The sequence below is a fragment of the Rana temporaria genome, chromosome 8 (assembly GCF_905171775.1).
Source record: "Rana temporaria chromosome 8, aRanTem1.1, whole genome shotgun sequence".
NCBI lineage: Eukaryota > Metazoa > Chordata > Amphibia > Anura > Ranidae > Rana > Rana temporaria.
The window spans coordinates 182180888-182195601 of NC_053496.1; the positions used below are offsets into that span (position 1 = coordinate 182180888).

The window sequence follows — 14714 nt, forward strand, 5'->3', positions numbered from 1 at the left end:
AAAAGAGAACTAGTTCTCTTTTTTTCCTCGTCGAGTTCCTCAACCGTTTTTTTGATGAAAAGCATACACACCACCGTTTTCCTCGGCAAAAAAGCTCTGCCACCAAGTTTCTTGATGGATTCTGTCGAGGAAAACAGTCATGTGTACGAGGCCTGAGACTTTTTTCACAGCCTGGCCACATAGCGAGACCCAACATCCAAGCAGTACCTTCAGGTGTTCTAGTGGCATAAAGTATGCATCCAATTTTCTGACTCTACTTATATTCTTGGAGACCCTGGAGCATCAGGATGGTAGACAAACCCACAAAATTACCCCACTTTGCAAAGCAAACACTCCAAGGTATTTTCTGAAAGGCATACTGAGTCTTTTGAAAATGTAACCTTTTCCCACAAGTTTTTGGAAAATGTTGGAAAGATAATTAAACTTTTTTATATACGCAAAGTTGTCAATTAATATTTCTAACACACATCATAAACATACTTATAATTACACCCCAAAACACATTCTGCTACTCCTCCTGAGTATGGGGATACCACACGTGTGAGGTTTTTTTTCACAGCCTGGCCACATAGAGAGACCCAACATCCAAGGAGTACCTTCAGGTGTTCTAGTGGCATAAACTATGCATCTAATTTTCTGACTCTACCTATAATATTCTTGGAGGCTCTGGAGCATCAGGACATTAGAAACACCCATAACATGACCACAATTTGGAAAGCAAACACTCCAAAGTATTTTACTGTCCTGATGCTCCAGGGCCTCCAAGTATATAAGTAGAGTCAGGAAATGAGATGCATAGTTTATGCCACTAGAACACCTGAAGGTACTCCTTGAATGTTGAGTCTCTGTGGCTAGGCTGTGAAAAAAGTCTTGCACATTTATTTTTTGGCACAAGTTTTTGAAAAACACAGGAAAGAAAATGAAAGAGTATTTATTTTACACAGAGTTGTCGATGTAATACGATATTTCTAACACATCGTAGGCATACTTTGAATAACACCCCAAAACACATTCTTTTATGCCTCTCGAGTATGGGGATACCACATATATAATACTTTTTCCCAGCCTAGATGCAAAGAGGGGCCCAAAATCCAGAAAGGGAACCTTTCAAGGAGTATAAACTACGCATCTAATTTCCTGACTCTGCCTATTACATTTTTGGAAGCCCTGGAGCATCAGGACAGTAGAAACACCCATAAAATGACCACAATTTGGAAAGCAAACACTCCAAGGTATTTTCTAAAAGGCATACTGAGTTTTTTGGCACAAGTTTTTGGAAAAGTAAAGAAAATTAGAGAGTTGTGACCACTTATTACAGCAAGTGGGTCTGATGTCGCTTTTCCCCTTGGGATGTTTCCACTGTGGCTCCACCAACTCACTTTGTAACTTCATATCAGGCAGATAGCGGAAAGATCCACATTGCAAAAAAACATTTATTTAAAATAAATAGACAACATTAAAATGCAAACTCACATGCTAAAGTGCATTTGCCAAACTAAAGCATCTAATCCTCTTGACTAGTGGCTCCGCTGTCCCTCCAGCTTTGTGGATTGAGCCTAATATCGTGTATTGTAATTGTCAGTCTGCTTTTAATTCTATAGTCTCATATTTATAAATATTAAAACTCTTATCAAATTGTTGTTTTTGGTTTCATTTTTTTATTGTCTGGATTTAATGCGAGTTATAATCTGTGTGTGTAATCATCAATGTAACCTGATAGAAGAATGGAACCCGAGACAAAGGGCAAAATGATGGAACGTAACATAGACTGCAGTATTTATATTTAACACAAGGTGGTGATTTCATGTATTGTCAGTGGAATGCAAAGACAGGAAGTGATGTCAGGTACAGACAGGAAGTGATGTTGCGTATAAACAGAAAAATCCGGGTGAGAGGTGAGTCGGGAGGAAGTAGAGAGGAGACATTGTTGGAACTGGCAGGAGAGGAGGTAATAAGATATTATTTTCTATTTACACCCAGTAACCCCCGTCATGTCCATCCTCTTCCTCCATAGTCACTGTGATTTATATTATGGTTTATAGACCAGATACATCCTAAATATAGAGCCACTTATCCAACTGTCCATCCAGAGCGTCTGGTTTATAGTCCAGATACATCCTAAATATAGAACCATTTATCCAACTGTCCATCCAGAGCCTCTGGTTTATAGACCGGATACATCCTAAATATAGAGCCACTTATCCAACTGTCCATCCAGAGCATCTGGTTTATAGTCCAGATACATCCTAAATATAGAACCATTTATCCAACTGTCCATCCAGAGATAAGGTGTTTAACTCTACCAGGTAGGTAAGGAGAATTCTGGGAGGTCACATGACATCACTTTTTTTATAGTTATAAAACACAGACCTGACCAGAAAGGTGACGAGGATTTTGGGATGGTACTTGTGATAATTTAATTGTGTACAGGGTCATCAAGAGGACATCTGGACAGTTAAAAACCAACAGCCACTCCTATGATCCATATTTAGAAGGACACAAGGATCTTGACAAGGACGTTATGATGGAGAATCAGCCGCCCCTTACATCACCGGGTAAGAGGAGACTTTATTGTAAAGGAGAGAGCAGTACGGAGGCTCCACCTAGATCCCCCATCATCTGATAAACACATAGAAACAATGTATTCAGTCAGTGTGTGTGTTTCCTACAGATGGGTCCAGTAATGGGAACCCACCAGAGAGATGTCCCCGTCCTCTGTATTCCCGGGATTCCACACAGGAAGGTCACACCATCCCCCACCATCATCAGGTAGGTGAGGAACAATCACTCATAGTATCATTAGGATCTGTACATTATCTGCATTGCTACAATTGATGTCATTTTTATTATATATTCAGAGTGGAAACCTGAGAGATTCTAAAGAAGAGATAAAAGAGGAGGATGAGGTGATGGAGGAGTTTCCAAAAGGACACAAAGATCTGTACCAGGACACCATGGAAGAGTCATCCAGCTACAGAAACCCACCAGAGAGATGTCCCCGTCCTCTGTATTCCCGAGATTCCACACAGGAAGGTCACACCATCCCTCACCATCTTCAGGTTCCTCACATCTACTACTTAAAATTGATTCTAAATGGCATGAGATAGTCACGTATTAGTGCTCATGTTTTGAGGATGTTACTTTTTATAATTTTGTGGTTTTAGGGCAAAGAACTGACAGATATAAAAGTTGAGGTGAAGAAGGAAGAAGAAGAGACGTATGTGATGGGTGATCAGAGCTGTACGGAGGAGGGTGTGGTTATGGTGACAATTAAAGAGGAGGAATCTTCTCCAGATATCAGCTCAAGTAAGTAATGAGGAGAAACTGTTCACAATGTTTAGGGTTTCAAAAAAAAAAGTTTATAAACAACAAAAAATATGGATGTTCTTTTCACTCTTGTAACATTTGTTCTTTCTCTGGGACCATCTACGGTAGTAGGTCCTCAGTTTATGACAATGTTCTATAGCATTACATACTAGACATGTGCATTCGTTTTCATCCGAATTTCTGGGATTTTTGCATTAGTTTTAACAAACGATTACGAATGTGCAGAGTCCGAGATCCGACATAAAAAATGCTTTATTTTAGTTTCGTTGTGACAACAGTTCGATATAGATAGAAGATTCGACATGAAAGTGACAATAGCGATCTGTGTCTTTCGAACCTGCGGTTGAATGTGCCTAACCTAACTCTATTAGTCCGAGATCATTCGACATAGAGAGAAAAGATTCAACATTATAGAGACATGAAGATTCGACATAGAGAGAAAAGAGTCGACATAGAGAGAAAAGATTTGACATAGAGAGAAAAGAGTCGACATTTTAGAGACATTTTAGAGACTTGAAGATTTGACATAGAGAGAAAAGAGTCGACATAGAGAGAAAAGAGTCGACATAGAGAGAAAAGAGTTGACATAGAGAGAAAAGATTCGACATTATAGAATTATGAAGATTTGACATAAAGAGAAAAGATTTGACATAGAGAGAAGAGTCGATATAGAAAGAAGAGTCGACATAAAGAGAAAAGAGTCGACAGAGAGAAAACATTCGACATTATAGAGACATGAAGATTTGACATTGAGAGAAAAGATTCAACATAGATGGAAAAGGTTCAACATTATAGAGACATTATGATTCGACACAGAGAGGAAAGATTCGACATTATAGAGACATGAAGATTCGAAATTGATAGAAAAGAGTCGATATAGAGAGAAAAGAGTCGACATTATAGAGAGAAAAGAGTCGACATTATAGAGAGAAAAGAGTCGACATAGAGAAAAAAGATTCGACATTATAGAGACATGAACATTCGAAATAGAGAGAAAAGAGTCGACATAGAGAGAAAAGAGTCGACATAGAGAGAAAAGATTTGACATTATAGAATTATGAAGATTTGACATAAAGAGAAAAGATTTGACATAGAGAGAAGAGTCGATATAGAAAGAAGAGTCGACATAAAGAGAAAAGAGTCGACAGAGAGAAAAAATTTGACATTATAGAGACATGAAGATTTGACATTGAGAGAAAAGATTCAACATAGATGGAAAAGGTTCAACATTGTAGAGACATTATGATTCGACACACAGAGGAAAGATTCAACATTATAGAGACATGAAGATTCGAAATTGATAGAAAAGAGTCAATATAGAGAGAAAAGAGTCGACATTATAGAGAGAAAAGAGTCGACATTATAGAGAGAAAAGAGTCGACATAGAGAAAAAAGATTCGACATAGAGAAAAAAGATTCGACATTATAGAGACATGAAGATTCGAAATAGAGAGAAAAAAGTCGACATTGAGAGAAAAGAGTCGATATAGAGAGAAAAGATTCAACATTATAGAGACATGAAGATATGACATAGAGAGAAAAGAGTCGACATAGAGAGAAAAGATTCGACATAGAGACATGAGAATTCGACATAGAGAGAAAAGATTTGACATTATAGAGAGAAAAGAGTCGACATTATAGAGACATGAAGATTCGACATAAAGAGAAAAGATTCGACATTATAGAGACATGAAGGTTCGAAATAGAGAGAAAAGAGTCGACATAGAGAGAAAGGAGTCGATATAGAGAGAAAAGATTTGACATTATAGAGACATGAAGATTCGACATAGAGAGAAAAGATTTAAAATTATAGAGAGAAAAGATTCAACATTATAGAGATATGAAGATTTGACATAGAGAAAAGATTTGACATTATAGAGACATGAAGATTCGACATTATAGAGACGTGAAGATTTGACATAGAGAGAAAAGAGTCGACGTAGAGAGAAAAGAGTCGACAGAGAGAAAACATTCGACATTATAGAGACATGAAGATTTGACATAGAGAGAAAAGATTCAACATAGATGGAAAAGATTCAACATTATAGAGACAATAAGATAAGACATAGAGAGAAAAGAGTCGACATAGAGAGAAAAGAGTCGACATTATAGAGACATGAAGATTCAACGAAGCAGCTAAAAACATATGATCGCCACGAGTGGACATTTTTGGTCAAATGATCCGCCCATAGGCTATAGAAGAATTAGAATGTTGGTTGACTAGTAATAATAATTAATAAATATAATTATTATTAGTCCTACATTAGAATTCTACTATAGCTTGTGGGCGGAGCATTCGACCTGAAATGTATGATTGCATACGTCGTACAGTTTAGCTGCTTCTTCGAATCTTCTTGGAACATCCGACAGACACCATAAGCCTTCAATTGACAGGTTCGACCCTAATTCAGCTTTCCGGACTAATGCATTTTTTTACAAAACTAAATAAATAAAAACGAATTTCGGGAGTAACGAAATAAATGTATTTTTCGTACGAAATTTCGAAATGAAATATTTCAGTGTGCACATGTCTATTACATACACTACTTTGGTGATATCAGAAGTTGAACCTAAAACCCCTCCACTGCTGTGCATGATATGAAAGGCATTTCTTTATTCTTTAGTAGGTTGTAATTATTTTTTTACGAAATGAGGTGGAGGAAGGTCCATCAATGTGCTTCACCAAACTAAGGTCATCAACGCACAAATACTGTTGCCTTGTATGGTTTGGGTATCAATGGTTTGGTTTATATTTCTAGTTGGCTGTTATAATTGTACCCAGTTAAGTGTCAGAGCTCTCTGAAAGCTCTGAATGCTGTACTGATATGTACGACTCCTGAATACAAGAAGTATAAAAACGAACGTAACATATTAAACATTGTTTTTCAACAGATCCACAGCATTTTTGGAAGATCAATACATCGGAGAGGCATCTTATTATATCTCCAGATTGTAACACTGAAGATAGTGACTTTGCAAAATGTTCAAGGGTAACATTTTACCAACTGGCAAAATCAATGGATCCTTCTTATCCGGAGGGATCTTCTAACAAACCCCATACTTGGACTTCAGATGTCCATCTAAGGCCAATGGATCCTTCTAATCCAGAGGAATCTTCTGATGAATTCCATACTATGACTTCAGATGTCCATCTAAGATCAATGGGTCCTTCTAATTCTGAGGGATCTTCTGATAAATCCCATACTATGGCTTCAGGTGTTCTTCTAAGGTCAATGGATCCTTCTAATCCTGAGGAACCTTCTGATAAATCCAATACTATGACTTCAGATGTCCATCTAAGGTCAATGGGTCCTTTTAATCCCGAGGGATCTTCTGATAAATCCCATACTATGACATCAGATGTCCTTCTAAGGTCAATGGATCCTTCTAATCCTGAGGAACCGACTGATAAATCCCATACTATGACTTCAGATGTCCATCTAAGATCAATGGATCCTTCTAATCCTAAAGAATCTTTGGCTAAATCCCATATTTTGACTTCAGATGTCCATCCAAGATCAGTGGAACCTTTTAATTTTGAGACAACTTCTGATAAATCCCATACTACGACTTCAGGTGTCCTTCTAAGGTCAATGGATCCTTTTAATCCTGAGGAATCTTTGGATAAACCCCATACTATGACTTCAGATGTCTACCTAAAATCAACGAATCCTTCTAATCCTGAGGAATCCTCTGATCAATCCCATACTATGACTTCAGATGTCCATCTAAGGTCAATGGATCCTTCTAATCCTGAGGAACCTTCTGATAAATCCCATACTATGACTTCAGATGTCCATCTAAGATCAATGGATCCTTCTAATCCTGAGGAACCTTCTGATAAATCCCATACTATGACTTCAGATGTCCATCTATCCCATACTATGACATCAGATGACCATCTACCCCATACTATGACATCAGATGTCCATCTATCCCATACTATGACATCAGATGTCCATCTATCCCATACTATGACATCAGATGTCCATCTATCCCATACTATGACATCAGCTGTCCATCTAAGATCAATGGATCCTTCTAATCCTAAAACATTTTCTAATAAATCCCATACTATGACTTCAGATGTCCATCTAGATTCTCACAGTACTGACAGATCAACAGATCCAATCAATCCCAAGAAATCTTCTATAAGTCATGAAGGACGTCACACAGGGGACAGTTCATTGTCAGGTTCAGCGTGTAGCAAAACTTTCACTGAAAACCAAAACCTTCTTACACACCAGAGAACTCACACAGTTGAACATTCTTTTTTATGTTCAGAGTGCGGGAAATGTTTTACTCGGATGGGAACACTTTTTGAACACCAAAAAATTCACACAAATGAGGGTCCTTTCCCTTGTTCAGAGTGTGGGAAATGTTTCACTAAAAAAGAAAAGCTTATTGCACACCAGAAAACTCACACCGGTGAGTATCCGTTTTCTTGTTCGGATTGCAAAAAATGTTTTACACAAAAAATCTCCCTTCTTATACACCAGAGAAGTCACACAGGTGAGCGTCCTTTTTCGTGTTCAGAGTGCGGGAAATGCTTCACTAGCAAGGGAGTCCTTCGTATACACAGGAGGTGTCACATGGTAGAACGCCCCTATTCATGTTCAGAGTGTGGGAAATGTTTTACGCTGAAAGGAGACCTTGCTAGACACCAGAGAATTCACACGGGTGAGCGTCCTTATTCATGTTCAGAGTGCGGAAAATGTTTTTCTCGGAAAGGAGCACTTTTAAAACACCAGAGCATTCATACAGGCGAGGGTCCCTTGTCTTGTTTAGAGTGCAGCAAATCTTTCACTCACAAAGGAAATCTTCATAGACACCAGAAAATTCACACGTGTGAGCGTACTTTCCCCTGTTCAGAATGCGGCAAATGTTTCATTAAAAAAGAAAAGCTGATAGTACACCAAAGAACTCACACGGGCGAGCGTCCATTTTCCTGTTCAGAGTGCGGGAAATGTTTTACACAGAAAATCTCCCTTCTTATACACCAGAGAAATCACACAGGCGAGCGTCCTTTTTCCTGTTCAGAGTGCGAGAAATGTTTCACTAACAAAGGAGACCTTGTCAGACACGAGAGAATTCACACGGGCGAGCGTCCCTATTCGTGTTCAGAGTGCGGGAAATGTTTCACCGTGAAAGGAGACCTGGTCAGACACCAGAGAATACACACGGGCGAGCGTCCTTATTCGTGTTCAGAGTGCGGACTATGTTTCACTCAGAAAGGAGACCTTGTAAAGCACCTGAGAATTCACACCGGCGAGCGTCCTTATTCATGTTCAAAGTGCGGGAAATGTTTTGCTGAGAAAGGAGACCTTGTTAGACACCAGAGAATTCACACGGGCGACCGTCCCTATTCGTGTTCAGAGTGCGGGAAACGTTTTACGGAAAGAGGAGACCTTGTTAGACACCAGAGAATTCACACCGGGGAACGTCTCCTTTCATGTTGAAAGCAACTTCTTACATGGATGCCATGGAGCATTCTCACCAGTGGTGGACCATCCATAAGGGGCGCCCAACCTAATCCATGCGCCCGGCCCGTAATCTCCATACAGGGCACCGGACGCTTAGATTTCAATGTTTTTTTTTTTTTTTGGGAGCACATGATTAGATCCTGAGGCCCTAATTGGCTTCAAAAAAGGGTGGGCTCGGGGGGCGGAGCAATGCGCCCTGAACCAACCCAGTTGTGTGACAATAGCAAACTAATATTCAATATTGTCTTCCTGATTCTCCTCCCTGCCAATCAGGAAGCGGGTTCTGAAAACCAATTGGCCAGGGAGTCTTAGGACTCTTGGCCAATCGTATCTCAGGACCCACTTCCTGTTCGGCTGGGAGGAGAAGCCCCGGCTCTTCTCTCGGCTGGAGCGATGAGCAGCAGCCCTACTCCAGAACCTCGTCATCTCCTAAGGTAAGGCCGCCTTCCGATCCATCTCTGGTGAGGGGGGGTTGTGGTGGTGGCAATGCCATTGAGGGGGGCTTTGTTTGCCACCCCCAAAATATTGAGCACCAGCCACCACTGGTCCTCACTGCGTTCAGACTGAAGGAAAAGATTAATTATAGGAATTATGTCCTAGAATGAATTACGCTTATGCAAACGGTGCCATGGAAATTGCCCAAAATACGGGCAATACAATGGCAATTCTAACATGGGGGTAGCGCATGGACAATAATGAAACTATGTTGGGCAACGAATGAGCAACTGTGATAATATTTGGACGATTGTATTAATATACGTGAAGGATACAAGCTATGGAAGCAATAAAGTAGCAATGAAAACTGGATCCTGGTCTGAACTTATTTTTTGTATTCTGCTAAAAAGTGTTTATATGGCTCTAGCTTACTGGATGCAAAAATAATCAATTACAAAAATGTACCAAATACATAGCATCCAATCTTCATTTCCACCCTTACATCTGTAGTAATTAGGGTATCTAAGTATTGGTATTCAGTGCAGAAGTATCAGAGAATGTAGTGTGTATGGTGGAGGAGAGCTGTCGGAGAATGTAGTGTGGATGGTGGGGGAGAGCTGTCGGAGAATGTAGTGTGGATGGTGGAGGAGAGCTGTCGGAGAATGTAGTGTGGATGGTGGAGGAGAGCTGTCGGAGAATGTAGTGTGGATGGTGGAGGAGAGCTGTCGGAGAATGTAGTGTGGATGGTGGAGGAGAGATGTCGGAGAATGTAGTGTGGATGGTGGAGGAGAGATGTCGGAGAATGTAGTGTGGATGGTGGGAGGAGATCTGTCGGAGAATGTAGTGTGGATGGTGGGAGGAGATCTGTCGGAGAATGTAGTGTGGATGGTGGAGGAGAGCTGTCGGAGAATGTAGTGTGGATGGTGGGAGGAGAGCTGTCGGAGAATGTAGTGTGGATGGTGGGAGGAGATCTGTCGGAGAATGTAGCGTGGATGGTGGAGGAGAGCTGTCAGAGAATGTAGTGTGGATGGTGGAGGAGATCTGTCGGAGAATGTAGTGTGGATGGTGGGAGGAAAGCTGTCAGAGAATGTAGTGTGGATGGTGGGAGGAGAGCTGTCGGAGAATGTAGTGTGGCTGGTGGGAGGAGAGCTGTCGGAGAATGTAGTGTGGATGGTGGGAGGAGAGCTGTCGGAGAATGTAGTGTGGATGGTGGGAGGAGAGCTGTCGGAGAATGTAGTGTGGATGGTGGAGGAGAGCTGTCGGAGAATGTAGTGTGGATGGTGGAGGAGAGCTGTCGGAGAATGTAGTGTGGATGGTGGAGGAGATCTGTCGGAGAATGTAGTGTGGATGGTGGAGGAGAGCTGTCGGAGAATGTAGTGTGGATGGTGGGAGGAGAGCTGTCGGAGAATGTAGTGTGGATGGTGGGAGGAGATCTGTCGGAGAATGTAGCGTGGATGGTGGAGGAGAGCTGTCAGAGAATGTAGTGTGGATGGTGGAGGAGATCTGTCGGAGAATGTAGTGTGGATGGTGGGAGGAAAGCTGTCGGAGAATGTAGTGTGGATGGTGGGAGGAGAGCTGTCGGAGAATGTAGTGTGGCTGGTGGGAGGAGAGCTGTCGGAGAATGTAGTGTGGATGGTGGGAGGAGAGCTGTCGGAGAATGTAGTGTGGATGGTGGGAGGAGAGCTGTCGGAGAATGTAGTGTGGATGGTGGAGGAGAGCTGTCGGAGAATGTAGTGTGGATGGTGGAGGAGAGCTGTCGGAGAATGTAGTGTGGACGGTGGGAGGAGATCTGTCGGAGAATGTAGTGTGGATGGTGGAGGAGAGCTGTCGGAGAATGTAGTGTGGAGGGTGGGAGATCTGTCGGAGAATGTAGTGTGGATGGTGGAGGAGAGCTGTCGGAGAATGCAGTATGGATGGTGGAGGAGAGATGTTGGAGAATGTAGTGTGGAGGAGAGCTGTCGGAGAATGTAGTGTGGATGGTGGAGGAGAGCTGTCGGAGAATGTAGTGTGGATGGTGGAGGAGAGCTGTCGGAGAATGTAGTGTGGATGGTGGGAGGAGAGCTGTTGGAGAATGTAGTGTGGATGGTGGAGGAGAGCTGTCGGAGAATGTAGTGTGGATGGTGGAGGAGAGCTGTCGGAGAATGTAGTGTGGATGGTGGAGAGGAGATCTGTCGGAGAATGTAGTGTGGATGGTGGGAGAAGAGCTGTCGGAGAATGTAGTGTGGATGGTGGGAGGAGAGCTGTCGGAGAATGTAGTGTGGATGGTGGAGGAGAGATGTCGGAGAATGTAGTGTGGATGGTGGGAGGAGAGCTGTCAGAGAATGTAGTGTGGATGGTGTGGGAGAGCTGTCGGAGCATGTAGTGTGGATGATGGAGGAGAGCTGTCAGAGAATGTAGTGTGGGTGATGGGAGGAGAGGTGTCGGAGAATGTAGTGTGGATGGTGGGAGGAGAGCTGTCGCAGAATGTAGTGTGGATGGTGGGAGGAGAGCTGTCGGAGAATGTAGTGTGGATGGTGGGGGAAGAGCTGTCGGAGAATGTAGTGTGGATGGTGGAGGAGATCTGTCGGAGAATGTAGTGTGGATGGTGGAGGAGAGCTGTCGGAGAATGTAGTGTGGATGGTGGGGGAGAGATGTCGGAGAATGTAGTGTGGATGGTGGGAGGAGAGCTGTCGGAGAATGTAGTGTGGACAGTGGAGGAGAGCTGTCGGATGAATGTAGTGTGGATGGTGGAGGAGAGCTGTCAGAGAATGTAATGTGGATGGTGGAGGAGATCTGTCGGAGAATGTAGTGTGGATGGTGGGAGGAGAGCTGTCGGAGAATGTAGTGTGGATGGTGGGAGGAGAGCTGTCGGAGAATGTAGTGTGGATGGTGGAGGAGAGCTGTCGGAGAATGTAGTGTGGATGGTGGAGGAGATCTGTCGGAGAATGTAGTGTGGATGGTGGAGGAGAGCTGTCGGAGAATGTAGTGTGGATGGTGGGGGAAGAGCTGTCGGAGAATGTAGTGTGGATGGTGGAGGAGATCTGTCAGAGAATGTAGTGTGGACAGTGGAGGAGAGCTGTCGGAGAATGTAGTGTGGATGGTGGAGGAGAGCTGTCGGAGAATGTAGTGTGGATGGTGGGGGGAGAGCTGTCGGAGAATGTAGTGTGGATGGTGGAGGAGAGCTGTCGGAGAATGTAGTGTGGATGGTGGGAGGAGAGCTGTCGGAGAATGTAGTGTGGATGGTGGAGGAGAGATGTCGGAGAATGTAGTGTGGATGGTGGGAGGAGAGCTGTCAGAGAATGTAGTGTGGATGGTGTGGGAGAGCTGTCGGAGCATGTAGTGTGGATGATGGAGGAGAGCTGTCAGAGAATGTAGTGTGGGTGATGGGAGGAGAGGTGTCGGAGAATGTAGTGTGGATGGTGGGAGGAGAGCTGTCGCAGAATGTAGTGTGGATGGTGGGAGGAGAGCTGTCGGAGAATGTAGTGTGGATGGTGGGGGAAGAGCTGTCGGAGAATGTAGTGTGGATGGTGGAGGAGATCTGTCGGAGAATGTAGTGTGGATGGTGGAGGAGAGCTGTCGGAGAATGTAGTGTGGATGGTGGGGGAGAGATGTCGGAGAATGTAGTGTGGATGGTGGGAGGAGAGCTGTCGGAGAATGTAGTGTGGATGATGGTGGAGAGATGTCGGAGAATGTAGTGTGGACGGTGGAGGAGATCTGTCGGAGAATGTAGTGTGGATGGTGGGAGGAGAGCTGTCGGAGAATGTAGTGTGGATGGTGGAGGAGAGCTGTCGGAGAATGTAGTGTGGATGGTGGGAGGAGATCTGTCGGAGAATGTAGTGTGGATGGTGGAGGAGAGCTGTCGGAGAATGTAGTGTGGATGGTGGAGGAGAGCTGTCGGAGAATGTAGTGTGGATGGTGGGGGGAGATCTGTCGGAGAATGTAGTGTGGATGGTGGAGGAGATCTGTCGGAGAATGTAGTGTGGATGGTGGAGGAGAGCTGTCGGAGAATGTAGTGTGGATGGTGGAGGAGAGCTGTCGGAGAATGTAGTGTGGATGGTGGGGGGAGATCTGTCGGAGAATGTAGTGTGGATGGTGGAGGAGATATGTCGGAGAATGTAGTATGGATGGTGGAGGAGAGCTGTCGGAGAATGTAGTGTGGATGGTAGAGGAGAGCTGTCGGAGAATGAAGTGTGGATGGTGGAGGAGAGCTGTCGGAGAATGTAGTGTGGATGGTGGGAGGAGAGCTGTTGGAGAATGTAGTGTGGATGGTGGAGGAGATCTGTCAGAGAATGTAGTGTGGATGGTGGAGGAGAGGTGTCGGAGAATGTAGTGTGGATGAGAAAGTTTTGTCTCTTTTCATATTAGGAAAATGGAGCATACATGAAATTGAGAAACCGTACAAGAATCATTTACACATCATCATTGACGTTATATATGTGTTTATTTAGTAATAATGGACATGACAGACAATAAATAAATGGATCCATTGTATATCGGTAATCAATTTAGGACATTGTCAATAAATCATATATTACTATTACTGTGTGTACTATCATTTTTTTTTATCATTTTTTTTTTTCATTCTTTATTTTCACTATCGTTATAAAACAATATAAAGTATAATCTGTGAGTTTAATCATCGGTATAACCTAATAGGAAAATGGACCTCGAAGTAGGTGGACAAAGGAAGAAGGAACGTTGTATAAGGTGCCGTATTTATATTCAACACAAGGTGGAGATCTCACGTATTGTCAGTGGAACGCAGAGACAGGAAGTGATGTCAGGTACAGACAGGAAGTGATAGCCGAGTATAAACAGGAATTTCCGGGTGAAAGGTGAATTGGGAGGCAGTAGAGAGAAAACATTGCTGGAAGCGGCAGCAGGGGAGGTAATAAGATATTATTTTCTATTTACACCCAGTAACCCCCGTCATGTCCGTCCTCTTCCTCTTTATTATGATGTCTTTTATGGTATATAGACCAGATACATCCTAAATATAGAACCATTTATCCAACTGTCCATCTGAAATCCGGGGACATATTTTTTAGTAATGGCAGCAATCAGTGACTCTCTGCCCATCGCTGCCGCTGCCGCTGCCGCCGCCGCCAGCCTTGCAGCCTGTCAAGTCTTATTCTCTGGGCCCAGGCTCCTACTGGATGGGGAGCGGAGGAAGATCACTCCGCCAGGGAAGCAGGCAGGCAGCTGGCCAGCACTTGAGCCAAGGCAGAAGGACATGCGAGCGGAGCTGAATGGGCATGCACCCGAAACAAAATAAATATTCCCTCCGCTCCGACCAGCACGTGATCATCAGAAAGGGGCACAGATAATGGAAAAAAATAGATCCCCCTAAGCTAGTAGGAGCGGGGGGGTGTAATTCAGATTTTTTTTTTTTTATTCTGCCCTGACTGTCTTTGAAATTGCCCCAGCCCCTGTTCAAATCCAATCCGGGGACAGACTTGGTCCGGGGACATTGTTCTCAATCCGGAGACT

General features: G+C 43.3%; 2 protein-coding genes across 2 annotated transcripts in view; one reads left to right on the plus strand and one right to left on the minus strand.

The window, feature by feature from the left end:
- Positions 1-14714, minus strand: part of LOC120910202 (gastrula zinc finger protein XlCGF26.1-like) — a 1148070-nt gene that overhangs the window by 864024 nt on the left and 269332 nt on the right. The gene's annotated exons all lie outside the window — the stretch shown is intronic.
- On the plus strand, positions 7332-9033 carry LOC120910098 (gastrula zinc finger protein XlCGF26.1-like). The gene has a single exon (XM_040321960.1). It carries the CDS (start codon positions 7332-7334, stop codon positions 8784-8786), a length of 1455 nt encoding a protein of 484 aa, XP_040177894.1. The 3' UTR covers positions 8787-9033.

What these genes read in the sequence shown, in the direction of transcription:
- LOC120910098 (XM_040321960.1), top strand. Translation starts at nt 7,332, where the DNA reads ATGACATCAGCTGTCCATCTAAGATCAATGGATCCTTCTAATCCTAAA.